This window comes from Zootoca vivipara, chromosome 10 (genome assembly GCF_965207765.1).
Source record: "Zootoca vivipara chromosome 10, rZooViv2.hap1.1, whole genome shotgun sequence".
NCBI classification, from domain to species: Eukaryota; Metazoa; Chordata; class Lepidosauria; order Squamata; family Lacertidae; genus Zootoca; species Zootoca vivipara.
This window is the reverse complement of record NC_142593.1, coordinates 54,313,081-54,330,837: the sequence shown is the minus strand read 5'-3', so window position 1 is coordinate 54,330,837 and position 17,757 is coordinate 54,313,081. Positions and strand designations below refer to the sequence as shown.

Genomic DNA, 17,757 nt, shown 5'->3' with positions numbered 1-17,757 from the left:
ACACAACTTTTAAGCTCCTTAAAAGGGTTTCATCCAGTCATACACCCTCCAAGGGCAGGTGGATATTCTCACATTGCAGAATCGCCAAATGATGGGCTATTTGCTCACATATATGATATTTTGGTGCCATTATAGGGGAAAGGCAGTAGCTGAGTATTAGAGCCCCTGCTGTGGATGGAAGGTCCCAAATTCAATCCTCAGCATCTCTAGATCCAGGAGAGATCCCTGTCTGCAACTCTGGAGATCTGCTGCTGCCGATCGGAGAAAACAATACTGAGCTAGATGGACCAATGGTGTGACTTTGTTTAAGGCCGCTTCCTAAATTTCTATATTCCAAGTGATGCCTTTAACGTGCTCAGATGGCTTATCCCTGGGGACAACACAGAATGCAGGAATTTCACGTCAAGAATTTGGGGCTAAGTGGGGATTATGGCTGGGGCCCTGTGCAAGGACGTCTGCTTGTGCACTGTAGCTTTCACCCCTTCTTCTCCCATGGGTGCCCCCCCCCCAAAAATGGATTGGAGGGGTTTGGAAGAAGTAGGGCATGGGGAGAGGAGAGCAATCATTCTATCTAGCAAGCCATGCCAGATTTATGTATAAGCTAAACAAGGTATAGCTTAGGGCCCCACTCTCTTGGGGGCCCCAAAACCATTAAAGGGGGAAAACTGGATGTACATTTCCAAAATATAAGATTTTAAAAAATGAAATAAAACCTACATACAGCAACAGTGGCAAATGGCCACTAGGTCCATAAATTACCATATAGCATATATTCAACACAAAAAAGTGACAATTTGTTGTTGACAAAGGGCAGCTGGACATATGAAGGCCATTACCTTCAGTAGCTGAGGGCCTCCTCAAACCTAAATCTGGCCCTGCTAAAAAGCCATCTTGGCTGCCTATAATTCAGGCACTTGATATGCACCTTATTGCTAAAAGCCCATGAATTTGTCTGATAAGACCATGGGTAGGCAAACTAAGGCCCGGGGGCCAGATGCGACCCAATTGCCTTCTAAATAATAATAATAATAATAATAATAATAATAATAATAATAATAATAATAATAATTTATTATTTATACCCTGCCCATCTGGCCAGGTTCCCCCAGCCACTCTGGGCGGCTTCCAACACAAATCCATCAAACATTAAAAGCTTCCCTAAACAGGGCTGCCTTGAGATGCCTTCTAAAGGTCTGGTAATTGTTGTTCTCTTTGACCTCTGGTGGGAGGGCATTCCACAGGGTGGGTGCCACTACCGAGAAGGCCCTCTGCCTGGTTCCCTGTAACTTGGCTTCTCGTAGCGAGGGAATCGCCAGAAGGCCCTCGGCGCTGGACCTCAGTGTCCGGGCTGAACGATGGGGGTGAAGACGCTCCTTCAGGCCGTTAAATCCAGCCAGTGGATGGTCTCGGAATCAGCGTGTTTTTACATGAGTAGAATGTGTCCTTTTATTTAAAATGCATCTCTGGGTTATTTGTGGGGCATAAGAATTTGTTCTCCCCCCCCCAAAAAAAAAATCTAGTCTGGCCCCCAACAAGGTCTGAGGGACAGTGGACCGGCCCCCTGCTGAAAAAGTTTGCTGACCCCTGGATAAGACTATGTAGTTCAGGGGAACCCAATATTCTGGGTCTTCCGTATTGTGGTAGGTTCTGTTACCCTACCTTATTTTCTTAATTGTCCCAACGTTGTTGGTTCTCACTCGAAACACATCCGTTTTGCTCCTCTCAAAGGCAGAGCTGCTCCTGAAATATACACATGCCCCCAGAAAGAACAATTATTGAAAAGAAGGAGTTAACAGTGATCGTTACAGATGGTCTGCACATGCATTTGCACCACTCAGCTGACGCATCACCTGATAATTTGAACCTAAGTTTGGGGGGGCTCCCGTTATCTATTGTAATGCACAGCGGTGGCCATGAAGCCTCTGGCTCCTATTGGCTGAGTTGGTGGGAGGCATCAGAATGTCCATGAACATTCCAAGGCTGAGAGAATGAAAGAGGCAGCACGGAATTCTCACAGTCTGTCTCCCTTGAGGAAAGGGAGGGGTCACTTTGGCTGGGACAGACACCTCGGACTGAGGGTCACGCTGTGCGTGTCTTGTGCTTCTGCCATTGTTTTGGTTTCTTAAACATGAAAGACAGCATTGGGGGACGCAGTCAAGAGAAGAGGAGTACTAACAACCGAAGAGTGCTGGCTACAAGCCAGGGTAGCTGGTCTTACTAGGGAGAAAAGCAAGGAATAGTGAAGGCAGGGAATTTAAGAAAGAGAAGAGGAAGGGAAAGTTGGTACTAGGACGGAAACAATGATCCATGTTCTCCCAAGTTCCACAATATGCAGAAACTAGGATCAGCTTGCTTCGTGAAGAAGGGGTGCTGCTATTACCTTTTCGTTGGTATGCATGGAAATCTAAGATGTAGGACAAAACTCTTACTTTGGAGAGTTCGTGTCACAGGTGAGATTTGAACCAGGGAACATCCTGAACATCTGCTCAGTCTCTTCCATTGCAACCCTATGCATGTCTACTCAGAAGTAAGTTCTATTGTTTTTTCTCCCAGATAATGGTACACAGTGGGATGCGGGTGGCGCTGTGGTCTAAACCACAGAGCCTAGGGCTTGCCGATCAGAAGGTCGGCAGTTTGAATCCCCGCGACGGGGTGAGCTCCCGTTGTTTGGTCCCAGCTCCTGCCAACCTAGCAGTTTGAAAGCACCTCAAAGTGCAAGTAGATAAATAGGTACCGCTCCAGCAGGAAGGTAAACGGCGTTTCCGTGCGCTGCTCTGGTTCGCCAGAAGCAGCTTAGTCATGCTGGCCACATGACCCGGAAGCTGTCTGCAGACAAACGCTGGCTCCCTCGGCCTATAGAGTGAGATGAGCGTGCAACCCCAGAGTCATCTGCGACTGGACCTAACATTCAGGGATACCTTTAATTGTACACAGGATTGCAGCCTTAGGCAGAGGCACTGAGTTGTGCCCAACATAGAGGGGGGTGTCGCACATGTGTGATGTCACACGTATGCCACCCCCCCAACCCAGCCAGGCTGTCTCAGCCCACCATCCCCTAGCCACTGCCAGCCGCCATGCCTTAGTAAAGGTAAGACCTTTATGAAGACACTTCACCCAGCCACATTCCCGGTGAAGGACATGCCAGGGTGAAGACGCTTTGCCCTGCCGCAACCCTAGTGGAGATCACCAGCGCACCAAACCCACCTCATAGGGCTGTTGGGAAGATAAAGTGGAGAGGAGGAAGAGAACTATGTAAAAGGTAAAGGTAAAGGACCCCTGGATAGTTAAGTCCAGTCAAAGGCATCTATGGGGTTTCGGTGCTCGTCTCGCTTTCAGGCTGAGGGAGCCGGCGTTTGTCCACAGACAGCTTTCTGGGTCATGTGGCTGGCATGACTAAACTGGTTCTGCAGAACAGAACACTGTGACGGAAACCAGAGCGCCATTTATCTTCCCGCCACAGTGGTACCTATTTATCTAGTCGCACTGGTATGTTTTCAAATTGCTAGGTTGACAGGAGCTGGGACCGAGCAACGGGAGCTCACCCTGTCACAGGGATTTGAACCGCCAACCTTCTGATCAACAAACCCAAGAGGCCCAGTGGGCTCCTTGGATCAATAAATTCTAAACTTCACTGGATAGCAGGCCTGGACAGCACCCACAGATGTTGTTCAGACTGACTTGCCCCCACCCCAGCCTAAAACAATATACCGTAGATGCAACATAAGCAGGAAGTGAAATCTACTTTGGGGGACCTCTGGAATGGATGTTTCTTATCTTGATGACACACAGAGACATGCAAATTCCTGTATGTTTATGTGGGGAACGGGGAACCTATTGCAAAGATGTTTCACGTGATTGCAGCATGCCTTGTGGTGACCATTCTCTGGGGTGCGTCGCCGAAATGCAGAGGTGACGTTGCCATGCACCGATGTGGCAGCACGCAGTGGTGAAAGGGAAAGAAGCAGAAAGCCTTGTGGTGACCAAAAAGGTGCCACCTTTGAGGAAATGCATGGCATTTTGTGCAATCGGCGCCGTGGAGCGAAACAGGGGGTCTAAAATGTCATGCATTCCGCAAGGCGTATCATCCGTCAACGCTCCGAAAACAGCCCGCCGCAGAGATGCATGAGATTCCATCCTTTTGCCATATTCCGTGAACAGCGTGACAAATTTGGAGCGGGGGTGGGGTGGGGTAGACGTCATGCTCTCTTGCCACCCTTGCCGTTGAATCGGTTATTACTGTCAAATGTTAGCTGGAGCTAACAGGCAGGAATAAATTCCTTCTGGTTTTGCCTGTTAAGTTTGTTCTGTTCTGTTTTGTTTCTGAGGAGACCATGGGGAAGAGAAGAATGGGAATTGGGAAGCCCTGAAAAGCAATTACCCTGCAGCAAGATTTCAGACAGGGGTGACGCCTTGTCAGCATGTGCTCAGAGATCGACACCGGTTGCTGATTTGCTCCCAGGTTAATTTCAAGGTGTTGCTATTAGTATAAAAGGTAACAGGACCCCTGACCATTAGGTCCAGTCATGACCCGACTCTGGGGTTGCGGCACTCATCTCACGTTATTGGCCGAGGGAGCCGGTGTACAGCTTCCAGGTCATGTGGCCAGCATGACTAAGCTGCTTCTGGCGAACCAGAGCAGCGCATGGAAACGCAGTTTACCTTCCCACTGTAGTGGTACCTATTTATCTACTTGCACTTTGACGTGCTTTCGAATTGCTAGGTGGGCAGGAGCTGGGTCCAAGCAACGGGAGCTCACCCCGTCGCGGGGATTCAAACCGCCGACCTTCTGATCGGCAAGCCCTAGGCTCTGTGGTTTTAACCCACAGGGCCACCCGCGTCCCAGCTATTAATAACTTGGGACCAGTTTACCTACGAGATCGCCTTGCCACATATTTGCCTACTCGAGTGTGGAATTGGCATTGCTGCAGGTGACACATAATACCCCTTCCACATTTGTTAAGAACTCAATCATTTCGTGTGACAGCACCTACACTTCGGAACTCCCTGCCTATTGAGACCAAGCAAGCACCTTGCTCTTTTCAGTGCCTGCTAAAAAACATTCCTGGTTAGACAAGCCTACCCCTGATGTTTAGAAATGCTGGTGTCAATTTTAAACTGTTCTGGTATTTTAACTGCTTGTATGCTTTAATGTAATTGTTTGCTGGTTTTATGGTTGGTCTTTTTGTAAACTGCTTTGAGGGTGTTTTTCTTTTTCTTTTTACAATCAAACGGTGCATAAATACATCAAGCAGGGTATTCATTGAATAAGAACTTTAAAAGGTCAAATGGGAAGCTGTTTCGGAAGAATTGCAAGCTATTTTTGTGACATTTGGCAAGGTAAGGTGGAGTGCAGTTGCAGGTTTAAGTCAGGAGAGAGTTAATTTTAATGCTGAAGAAGATTCCTAGCAATGAATGCTTAACGGCTCATTCTGGGGTCATCAATGAAACTGACTGACTGGGATGACCAGGAGATGCATGAGAAAGTACTTTTTCAGTATGGCAAAGAACACAAAAAGTTCTTTCAGTGATTGCTTAAAACCTTTTTCTTTTTTTCTGCTTTGACAAGCCTATGTGGAATGCTGGCATATCTTTCACTGATAATTCTAGTGCAGGCATCCCCAAACTTCGGCCCTCCAGATGTTTTGGACTACAATTCCCATCATCCCTGACCACTGGTCCTGTTAGCAAGGGATCATGGGAGTTGTAGGCCAAAACATCTGGAGGGCCGCAGTTTGGGGATGCCTGTTCTAGTGTTTTGTTTGTTTGTTTGTGTAAAGCTCTTAGAGGTTTTTTTATTACAGTCAAGCAGTATGTAAATGATGAAAAATAAATACGTAAATGAAAATAAGAAACATGTTGTTATGGGCGCTGTTGTGCAGCTGCAATGTTTGTGGATGAATCTGTCATTTTATCTCAGGCCCCGTCTGCAGTAGGCATTTAAAGCAGTATTATACCACTTTAAGAATCATGGCTCCACCCCCACCCCCACACACACAGCAAAGCATCGTGGGAATTGTAGTTTGTTAAGGCTGATGAGTGTTCTTAGGGGAACCCCTATTCCTCTCACAGAGTTATAGTTTACAGAGCAGTTTAGCAGTGAGTCCCTCTTTCCAGAGAACTCTGGCAATTGTAGCTCTGTGGGGAGGAATAGGGGTCTCCTAACAACTCTCGTCATCCTTAACAAACTGCAAATCTCTGAGGGAATCCATGATTGTTTAAGATAATAACACATTGCTTTAAATGTCTGGTGCAAATATGGTCTCAATTTCTCATTTTCCCCATCTTCAGTTCTCCACATCTCTGCAGCAATTTATTATTTTTAAGAAGAAAAACCCTCACGAAAATTCATCAGCAAATTTCTCCTAATCAACCCATTCTTGTTTTGAATAATATGCACATTTTTTTGCAAACAATTCCCCCTGAATTAATAAATTCTGTATGTTGTTTTCACTAATAGGTGCACTTTTGTACACAACGTTTGGTTGAAGAACCCTTACGTAACATTCACAGAAATGCAAAATTCAAAGGATAGCCATGTTTCACCTCACACATTCATTTGAAGAGTGTGAATTGGGTGGTTTCTCACTGAAATGCACACAAAACTCAATTTCTATCCCACCACCAGCTGGGGCTGATGGAAATGGTGGTCTAAAACATCTACAGTGTACTAGGAGCCAAATTGGTGCACTGAATGCGTTTGAGTATTCTGAAATCATCTCCACCACCTCCAAGTTAATTCTCTCAAATATGGCAAAGAGGCCTGAAATTTCATGCATTTCCTTTACCATTCCCATATTATCTGTCTTTATAAGGTTTTCGTGTTTGAGTTGCTTCACTGGAGAAAGAAGATCTTTTGAGGGGGGAACTTAAAAGAGTTTCAGGTACCTCTTGTCAGTGCTGTAGACATGGAGAAAATGTGGCATTATGGTATGGAATTAACATTTTCGGTGATACATTGACACCCAAAGGAAAGCAACCGAGCATAGCAGAGAACCTGGAGCAACACAAGTATGGGAGCCTAACAGTGCAATCCTTGCCATGGCTACTCATGAGTAAGTCCTAGTGGATTCAAGGGGGTTTACTCCCAGGAAGTGAGGTTAGGGTTGTCCTTTTAGCCAATCCTTTACCCACTTACCTGGGGCTAAGCCTCATTAGACTCCGTGTGACTTCCGACACACGAGTAGGATTGTACTGTTGACCGTTCTCCGGTAAGACTGTGGGACCATTAAGAAAACAAACCGCTTTGTAGAAGAGAAGAAGAGTTTGGATTTGATATCCCGCTTTATCACTACCCGAAGGAGTCTCAAAGCGGCTTACATTCTCCTTTCCCTTCCTCCCCCACAACAAACACTCTGTGAGGTGAGTGGGGCTGAGAGACTTCAGAGAAGTGTGACTAGCCCAAGGTCACCCAGCAGCTGCATGTGGAGGAGCGGAGACGCAAACCCGGTTCACCAGATTACGAGTCTACCGCTCTTAACCACTACACAACACTGGCTCTCTCTGGATGTTGTACCAGCCATCTTCCTTGTCGCAGGATTCAAGTTACAATGGATTCAAGTTACAAGAAATAGGGCTGCCATACTTCTGGATTTTCTGGGACATTACAGGGATTTCAAAGGCCAAAGTGATGTCCAGGGGGAATCTCTGGAAGGCAGCATTTTGTCCTGGACAATTTGGGGGGTTTCCTTAAAAGCTTAACAACTTTTGGGGGGTCCTGGTTTTTACTTTTCAAAATATGGCAACCCTACCAGAAAGGAGATTCCGACTCAACACCAGGAAGAACTTTCTGATGGTAAGAGCTGTTCAACAGTGGAACAGATAGGGTTGCCAGCCTCAATAGAGGTCAGGACTTCTGTGCCTTTAATCACCCTGCTCTCTTTTGAGTCTGGAAACCTTAAAGAGAAACCAGCAGACCCTTTGCTTGGAAATTAAACAAATGGTCTGTTGGTTTCTCTTTAAGGTTTCAAAGACTCCAAAGAGAGCAGGGCAATTAAAGGCACAGAAGTCCTGTCCTCTATTGAGGCTGGCAACCCTAGGAACAGACTCCCTCAGAAGGTGGTGGACTCTCTTTCCTTGGAGGTTTTTATGCAGAGGTTGGATGGTCATCTGTCATGGATACTTTAGCTGAGATTCCTGCATTGCAGGGGGTTGGACTAGATGACCCTCAGGGTCCCTTCCAGCTCTACTATTCTATGATTCTATACATTACCCATCCCTCTTTTTCATTAATGCTATGATTGTGACATCTTCTGATTCAGAACCATAGGGGCTCAGCCACCCTAATTTTTGATTTACACAGCCCCCTAAACCTGCTTGGATGTGGGTCTATTGAATCTGTACTTATATTTCATGAAAAGCAGGACATATAAGCATTTTACCATTCACACAGCTCGCCTGTCACTATGCAACAAGGTCTACACATGTCAGACTCGCCTCTTTGCACCGAGCCTGTCTGTTCCCATTCCAATATCTTTCCCGCCTCAAAACAGTTATGCAAAAGCACAGTCTCGCCTATTGACAATAACCACACGCTGTACTTCAATGCGCTTTTAAGTGGCTCAGTTAACTATAGTACACTTTCTGCAAAGCTACAGAATGGTCGGGATATGCATTAGATGAGCTTTTACGTTTTGGGATGAGGGGGTAAACGAAAAAAGGCTTCTGAATGGGCATTTCAAAACAGAGCGGTAACAAAAGGGTTAACACATGTCTGGGTCTGTGAGGGTTCTGGTTATACATGCAGGTGTCGCTCAAATTTTCTCACAGGCTTCGCATGCGTTTAGAATGTGCTGCATCCATCAGTGTGAATCAAGATACATTGCAAACCAAAATCTCTCGTATTAGCTTACTGCAGAGAAAGCTGCTGAGTTCACAGATACCTAGCGAGACTCACTTGCTGGTCAGATGGGCTTTCGGAGTGATGCCAAATTCTCCAAAGAGGGTAACAAAGACATTGGCATCGGTCCCCGCTCCTCGGACGTCTCCTGTCACCGTCACCACTTCGTAGACTGTGGGGACAAATGGGAGGAAACACATGAAACCAGCAGGAAGAATGTGTCTTCCTCTCCGGGGTGAAGTGGAGCAACAGGTCAAAATGGAACCCACTGTCAAGATTTGAAACAAGATTCGTTTTAGAGTAAGGTCAGGATCCAGAGCAAAGATCTTTTCAATGCCTCACTTCTGAAAGTATAAAAAGAGGAAGATTAGGACGGGAAGCAGAGGTGAACAACTCTGTCAATTTCATTGTGCCTCAGTTTCTCATTTTTCCAACCTCAAATTCTCCATATTCCTGCAGCAGCTTACAATTTTTAAAAACAAGTCATCATGAAAATTCATCATAGTATGTATTATTGTGATTTCAAACAGCAAACCACCCTGTGATCTTCAGGTGAAGAATGGCAGGTAAAGTTATGAAATAATAATAATAATCAGCATTTTAGTGTACATTTCTTCTAACATATACCATTTTGCAAACACATTTTTGCAAGCAATCAAAATGAATTTTGGTATGTTATTTTCACTCATAATGAATTTTTAAGCACACATTCCCCCCAATATAAGCATTTTTGAACACATTATTTGCTTGGAGAACTGCACTGCAAAATTCAGAGAACTGCAACTTTCAAAGGATACTTGTGCTTGGTTCACGTTTAGGTTTGAGGAGTATTAATGGGCTAATTTTTCACTAAACTGAAAAAAAGAATCGAATTCCTGCCCCATCCCTGCAGTGTCTACCCTTTCTCCATTACAAGAGAATTAAGCCAAGAGCCACATGCAATCCAAGTGCTGTATGCCAGAATCCTCTGCAGTCTTGCAAGGCATTCTGGGATGCAACTATTTAACATGTGCAGCTTTATTGGCATCCCTTAAAATATCATTCTCACAAAGCAGCCATTTCTCTCGCTTGTGCTTTCTGGCTGGCCCTGACTCCTGAACAGTGCATGGTCTGATTCCTTGGGTCAGAGCCTCAAAGTCCCGAAATTAAGGCCTCCTATGGCCTTAAGTTCTGACAAATGACACCCTTTTGTTTGATGCAAACATGATACAGTTAAAGAGGCTTGATTCTAATTTGGTGTGATGTGTGCAGTGACAAGACATGTTTCAGGGTTGGTTGGAAGACTGGAAGCCAATGTAAACCATGGTTTGTGGCTGTGCAAATTATAACCTTCTGGGTTATAATTTGAGAACACCTCTTTTGAGATGCATCTTTCCATTGGCTGATATTTGTAACACCTGTAACATGGCCTCGGCCCATTATACCTGAAGGAGCATCTCCACACCCATCTTTCAGCCCGGACACTGAGGTCTAACTCCAAGGGCCTTCTGGCGGATCCCTCACTGCGAGAAGTGAGGTTACAGGGAACCAGGCAGAGGGCCTTCTTGGTAGTGGCACCCGCTCTGTGAAACGCCCTCCCATCAGATGTCAAGGAAATAAAGAAGACATCTGAAGGCAGCTATGTTTAGGGAAGTTTTTAATGTTAGATTTTTTTTCTTGTGTTTTTAAAAGTCGCCCAGAGGAACTGGGGAAACCCAGCCATAAGTTGTTGTTGTTGTTGTTGTTGTTAAAAATAATGCCTTTTATTTTTAGCTGCTGACCAATTAATTGGGTCATCTTTGAAGTTTACTTAAAAAGAAATTGATTAATAAAACAAATCAGTTAAATGCTGCAGCCCTAAGAGTAAGTTTTCTACTTATTTTAGACAGGGCTCCTGAAATAGTTGACAAGTCCATGTAAATTATGAGTGGCTGGCAACCCTTATATAGCATATCCTGGCACCCTCCAGAAATTTCAAACTATAACTCCCGTCAGCCCCAAGCAAAACACCTATTCCAGCTGAGGCTGATGGGAATTGCAGTTGAAAACCTTGGTAAGACATCAGGTTGGCAAAGGTTGCTGTTTCCTATATTTGCAATTCCAAGCACTGCAACTTTGAGCAGGCACATGCAGGAATTCCAAGGGCTTTATTATTCTTGGTGAGCCACTGCAAAGTCAAATGTTATTATTTCTGACTCATTGCATGATGAGTGCCTTGAGTCATTCGGAATCTTAGCTGGGAGCAAAACATCGGTCTACCTTTCGGAAGCCAGGAAAACACATATTGGTTTCTTCAAAGCGCTGGCAGATATTGGTTCAGAAACTGGCAGATTTTGTGATCTAATTTCAGTTTGTGCTGGGCAGGGAAGCACATTTACCAGAGAGGTGCCAAATCCACACCACAGGTATCCATTGTGATTAGCAAGCAATGCTAATCGTGCTGATTTGATAGAAAGTGATGTATTTCTCCACCCTTTGCAAACTTTGTAGAGGTACAACCATAGAAGAATGAGCACAGGTTCAGTTACAGAGGGGTGAATCTGTCAGTGTTGGTTTCTCTTTTTCCCCAGTCTTACATGCAGTTCTCTGCATTTGCTCATAAGAGAGAGAGGAGAGAGAGAGAGAGAGAGAGAGAGAGAGAGAGAGAGAGAGAGAGAGAGAGAGAGAGAGAGAGAGAGAGAGTTTTATAGTCTTCCTGAAAATTCATCAGCATTTTAATGTGAACTTCTGCTATGATATACATCATGGGTAGGCAAACTAAAGCCCGGGGGCTGGATCCGGCCCAATTGCCTTCTAAATCCGGCCCGTGGATGGTCCAGGAATCAGCGTGTTTTTACATGAGTAGAATGTGTCCTTTTATTTAAAATGCATCTCTGGGTTGTTTGTGGGGCATAGGAATTCGTTCTTTCTTTCTTTTTTCAAAATATAGTCTGGCCCCCCACAAGGTCATGGAAAGTTTCAATGCGATTCACAGCTAGTACGAATATAAAAGAAAATATATTAAAACTCGTCTATAGATGGCATTTGACCCCCAGTAAATTAGCCAAAATTTATAGGAATGATTTAGATAATTGCTGGAAATGTGGTGGAAAAGGAGGAAATTTTTTCCATTGTTGGTGGGCCTGTGGAAAAATGCGTAAATGGTGGGACGAAATCTATGAAGAAATGAAAAAAATGTTGAGGTTGACTTTTAGAAAAAAACCAGAGTATTTATTATTGAGCATTATCCCAGATAATATTCCTGAGAATAAGAGAAATATATTCTTATATGCGAGTGTGGCAGCAAGATTAGTGATTGCTCGAAAATGGAGGAAAGAAGATCTACCCACAATCCAAGAATGGCAATTAAAGCTAATTGAATTCATGAACCTAGAGAGAATGACAGCAGCAATTCGAAATACCTCTAAACAGAAATCTAAATTGGAATGGGGAGTGGTAGAGGAATATTTTAAAAGAATTGGTGTTAAAACAGAGTTGATGATCTGTTTAAATTAGATTGTCATGAGGAAAATTAGAATTTGGAAAACAATAATATGATAAAATAAAATAAATCAAAATTGAGACAGTTATAACAAATGAAAGTAACGCAATTTTAAAATATATTCAGAAGGTAAGCGGTGGGAAATGACTCGGAAGGTAATTCTTTTATCTTTCCTTTTTTCTTTTTTCTGTTTATTCTTTTTTTTTCTTTTGATTAGGAATATGTGTATATAGTATTATATGTGTATTATAGTATTATATGATTCATATTCAATATTATGGCTTTACGATTTTAAATTGTTATGTTTTATGAAACCTAATAAAGATGCTTTTTACAATCAAAAAAAAAAAAAAATATAGTCTGGCCCCCCACAAGGTCTGAGGGACAGTGGACCGGCCCTCTGCTGATCCCTGATATACGTTTTTCTACACAATTCTTATTTATACAAAACAAGTTTCCCTAGAATAATTCATTTTTGTATGTATCATTTTCCCATTAATGCATGCATTTCTATACACACATTACCTCAGTGCATGTATTGTTGTACACAATACTTTTCTGGAGAAGTTAGGCCAGGCACCCCCAAACTGCGGTCCTCCAGATGTTTTGGCCTACAACTCCCATGATCCCTAGCTAACAGGACCAGGGGTCAGGGAAGATGGGAAATGTAGTCCAAAACATCTGGAGGGTGGAAGTTTGGGGATGCCTGAGTTAGGCAAAGTGAAAATGTTGAGGGTTGGGGGTATCTGATCAACAGTTCTGGAAACCAAGCCTTATGAGGAACAGTTGAGGGAACTGGGTATGTTTGGCCTGGAAAAGAGAACACTGAGAGGAGATATGATAGCCACCTTCAAATATCTCAAGGGCTGTCACAAGCTTGTTTTCTCCTGCTCTGGAGGGTAGGACCCGAACCAATGGCTTCAAGTCACGAGAAAGGAGATTCTGACTGAACATCAGGAAGGATTTACTGATTGTTAGAGCTGTCCAATAAATTCCCCATCCCTGTTTTTCATTGATGCTGAAGTATTTTTCAGGTTTATTTTTACAATGTACATAGAAGATCTTCAGCAGTCAAATGCCCAGTGATCTACTGATCTGTTAAATATAAAATCAGATCACTCACCCACCCACCCAGGTTTTGAGAAGCAGAACGGAAAGTAACACTAGAAAGTCACACTTGCCTTTTCAGACCTACCCCAAGAGATCTGAAAGACAAGGTGTAAATTAATTAGTAAATTGGTCCTCTTCATTTCCCTCATTATTGAATGCAGCCTGTTTTTAAATACATATCATCTTACAAGTATTCATTCCCCGTGATGAGCCCGTGAAAGAGCAATGCTCCTCGCCGAGGCTGTTTGGATATTTCAGGTTGCCAGAAGCCTCTGACTTCCTAGAGCTACTTGTACAGAGATATCAAGGGCCTGATGCTTCCTGCAGGCAAGGTGGATCCTTCCACTTCTCAGAGCTAAGAATCACATAGAATCGTAGAGCTGGAAGGGGACCCCCAAGGGTCATCTAGTCCAGCCCCCCTGCAACGCATGGATTTCAGCTAAGGCATCCATGACAGATGGCCATCCAGCCTCTACTTTAAAAACCTCTAAAGAAGGAGAGTCCACAACCTCTCGAAGGATACCGTTCCACTGTAGAACAGCTCTTGCTGTCAGAAAGTTATTCCTGATGTTGAGTTGAAATCTCCTTTCTTGTAGCTTGAAGCCACTGGTTCAAGTCCTACCCTCCAGAGCAGAGGAAAACAGGCTTGCTCCATCTTCCATGAGACAGCCCTTGAGATATTTGAAGATGGCTATCATATCTCCTCTCCCCTCAGTCTCCTCTTTTCAGGCTAAACATACCCAACTTCCTCAACCGTTCCACATAAGGTTTGGTTTCCGGACCCTTCGATCATCTTGCTTGCCCTCCTCTGCACACGCTCCAGCTTGTCAATATCCTTCTTAAATTGTGGTGCCCAGAATTGGATGGGGCCATAGCTGCCAAGTTATCCCTTTTTTAAAGGGATTTTCCCTTATGCTGAATAGGCTTCCTCGCGAGAGAAGGGAAAACTTGGCAGCTATGGATGGGGCAGCTGCAATAGTCCTGCATTGCAGGGGGTTGGACTAGATGATTTTCCTGAACCCTTCCAACTCTACAATTCTATGATTCCGAAGGAAGATAAAGATGGCCTCAAATGGAACCGACGCAAATAGCTCAAAGCTTACAACACATTTACGATTTCAAGCTTGCTTTCACAACAGGGTAGTAGAGCAGCGTTTCTAGTGTGCCGCGAGACGCTGGCTGGTGTGCCGCGACGTGCGGCGACGAGAAGGGTGATTTGCATTGTCACGTGCCTGGCGGCCGCCAAAAAACAAGACTGACCCACCGGAAAGCAATATTTCTCCTCCTCTTTCCCAAAGCTCAGTGCAAACGAGCCTGGCGGCTGCCAATACTAATCACTAACCTGCCGGAAAGCAATATTTGGCAAGTGTTTCTTACAGTCATAATTATAATATAGGGCGGCACAGAGTTAAATTTTTTAACTTTTTAATGGTGATGTGCCTCGTGATTTTTTTCACGGAACAAGTGTGCCGTGGCCCAAAAAAGGTTGAGAAACACTGTAGTAGAGGGACCCTTTGTGATTCAAAACTTGCATAGTTGCATATTTGGTAGAACTGGGGTCAGCGTGCTTGTCCTCAACCTTTTCAGACACAGGGCTTGCTTTCATGCATTTAGGAACTTTCTTAATTTCTTAATGATTTTATCATGCATTTTTACGGTGGTGCTCTGCTGTTGCAACCCACCTTGGATCCCGACCCGTCAGCCAGAAATCCACTGCCAACAGAGCAGAGGAACTATAGGACCCCACATTTTGTATGAGCCACACTGGGAGGGAGCTGGTCACCAGACACACAATTTCGTTTTCCCCATAATAACCCCAGTCCTAAGCATGCAGCCAGTCCTATGAGAGAGGGTGCTGCTTGGACTCAGCCTTTGTTCTTTTCACAAGTTATTATCTCAGGTGGATGATAACAAGTGGCCTACCCAAAAGGGCTGTTGTACAAACTGAATTTTTGAACTTTAATGCTATGGTTTAACTTTATTATTTGCTTCTCCTTCTATTTTTTTATGGCAGGGAGGGGGGTGTGGTGATCTGAATCATTTAGTGTTTTACTGCTTTTTATTCTTTCATCATTGATTTTCTTGGTTTCTAAATGCTGCCTTGGGTGGTTTTTTTAACTAGAAAAGTGGCTTATAAATATTTTAAATAAGTAAGTAAGTAAATAATTAAATGCAGTCCGCATCTTCAATGATCCTCACGTTCGTCTCTCGTTACCCTTGCACCCTCCTTCCCAGTTTTTCCTTTGCTGTCACTCCAGCTGTCAAAATTTTGACTGTAGGCTGCCTGGGGCAAGGATTCCCCCCCCCCCCGTGTAAAGCACCATTTCGAGCTCTTCTGGTTTTGTCCCCCATTTCCCCAATGAACTCGGGGCAGCATGCAAGGTCCAATCCAGCCCCACGCTCCATTCCATCCTCACAACACCCCTGGGTGCTCGAGAGTCACTCATTAAGCTCCATGGCTAAGCAGGATATACATTGAGGTCTCCATCCATCACTTAGCCCATCACATCACACTGATCTGGCGCTTTGTCATGTAAATCAAACATCACTAAAACAGCTTTGAGCATCAGTGCAAAGGGATCCCTGACGCCGAGACCATATAACCGCAGTCCTGAAAGACCTACACTGGCTCCCAGTACGTTTCTGAGCACAATTCAAAGTCCTGGTGCTGACCTTTGAGCCCTAAATGGCCTCAGCCCAGTATACCTGAAGGAGCGTCTCCACCCCCATCGTTCATCGTTCAGAGGTCTAGCTCTGAGGGCCTTCTGGAAGTTCCCTCATTGAGAAATGAGGTTGCAGGGAACCAGGCAGAGGGCCTTCTTGGTAGTGGTGCCCGCCCTGTGGAACGCCCTCCCATCAGATGTCAAGGAAATAAACAACTACCTGACTTTTAGAAGACTTTTAGTTTTTAATATTTGATGTTTTGTCATGCTTTTAATATTCTGTTGGGAGCTGCCCAGAGTGGCTGGGGAAACCCAGCCAGATGGGCAAGGTATAAATAATAAATAAATAAATAACTATTATTATTATTATCATCATCATCATCATCATCATCATCTCTCCCGGCTTACCTTTTTTCTTGTTGTACTCATCTTCATTTTCATGGCAAGAATCCGAGTGATAATCCCGAAGTTCTTGCTCATACATCTCAGCAAAATTCTCATCATCCTTTTTCTTCTTCTTCTTGTCTTTGTCCTTGGACTTCTTCCCTTTCTTCTTTTTCTTCTTCTTCTTCTTCTTCCCACCGTAATCGTCGTCGTCTTCCTCGCTGTCGCTCCATTCTTTCTTCTTCTTTTTCTTCTTCTTCTTCTCACTCCTCTCGTTGTCCTCGTCCTCTGTCATCTCCTCATCTTCCTCCACCCCCTCGTCTTCCTCATCTGATGATCTACTCATCCTCTCCCCCCCCAGTTATCACCTACACTTTCCCTTCTCTTTCCTCATCCCTCCGCAACGGCCTTTCCTCTCAGGCTCTTTGGACTTCCCTCAACCCTTCTTCCCTTGATTCTCTCCTCTGTGTCCCTCTTTGCTCTTCTGCCTCTTGAAAGATGCTAGTTTCCTCTAAGCTCCCTCGTATCTGCACCTCCCTCGATGCCTGTGCTGTGAACTTCCTTCCCTGCTTGCAATCAATAATCCCATCAGACGGTTGCTTCTTTGACTGCCTTTAACTTTATCCCTCCTGTCTTCCACCTGTTTGGCCCAAAGGCCTCTTCTGCTCACATCTTTCGTTTCCTTCTCTCCTTTTCGGTTCCATTACTTATTCATTGGCCTGATCAGAGTTGCTTCCTCCTACCTCGGCCGTCTTCGGCATCTTTTTTTAAAGAAGAGCTTTCCTCTCCTGAGATCAAATCCTGCCATGAGTCTACCATGTCACACCTAGCCAATGAAAGCCAGAATCCCTTCAAATGTAGGTCAGGGAGGGAGCGCATAATGAAATTCTCCCGTGGCCTGAGCCCAGAGTGAGATTTATGCATTGGGGCAAGTTTACGCCGCTCTCCTCACAGCCCCACTTTGAGCTTCAGAAGACTTGGCTACGTTTGGCATGGGGGGGGGAGATCACCTGGTGCTCCTTCGGTCAGCTGACCCCAAGACAGACGGACAGATGAAAAGAGAGAGAGAGAGAGATCCAGCTACTTTATCTGGCTGGTTTGCAGTTCCCTCTCCATTATTCATGGGTCTCAGGATTGCTTTACAGCTGGGGATCTCAAACTTTGTCGCAGAGAAACTCCCTAAGTCGACAGGGGAAGTGCCATAGACCAGGGGAGAGAGCAAATACTTTGCCTGCGTGAGCTCCAAGGTTTGGTCCCCGAAATCTCTCAGTAGTGCCATCATTAAGCCGCCTCAAGATCAATAT

General features: G+C 44.7%; 1 protein-coding gene across 1 annotated transcript in view; it reads right to left on the bottom strand.

The window, feature by feature from the left end:
- Positions 1–16,799, bottom strand: part of LOXHD1 (lipoxygenase homology PLAT domains 1) — a 146,513-nt gene extending 129,714 nt beyond the window's left edge. Inside the window, exons 1-3 of the mRNA XM_088653195.1 lie at positions 16,478–16,799; positions 8,894–9,008; positions 1,660–1,740 (exon numbers count right to left, since the gene is read on the bottom strand). Of these exons, the coding sequence (XP_088509321.1) occupies positions 1,660–1,740; positions 8,894–9,008; positions 16,478–16,799 (518 nt within the window). The remainder of the gene's footprint in view (positions 1–1,659; positions 1,741–8,893; positions 9,009–16,477) is intronic.
- Positions 16,800–17,757: the final 958 nt, after the last annotated feature.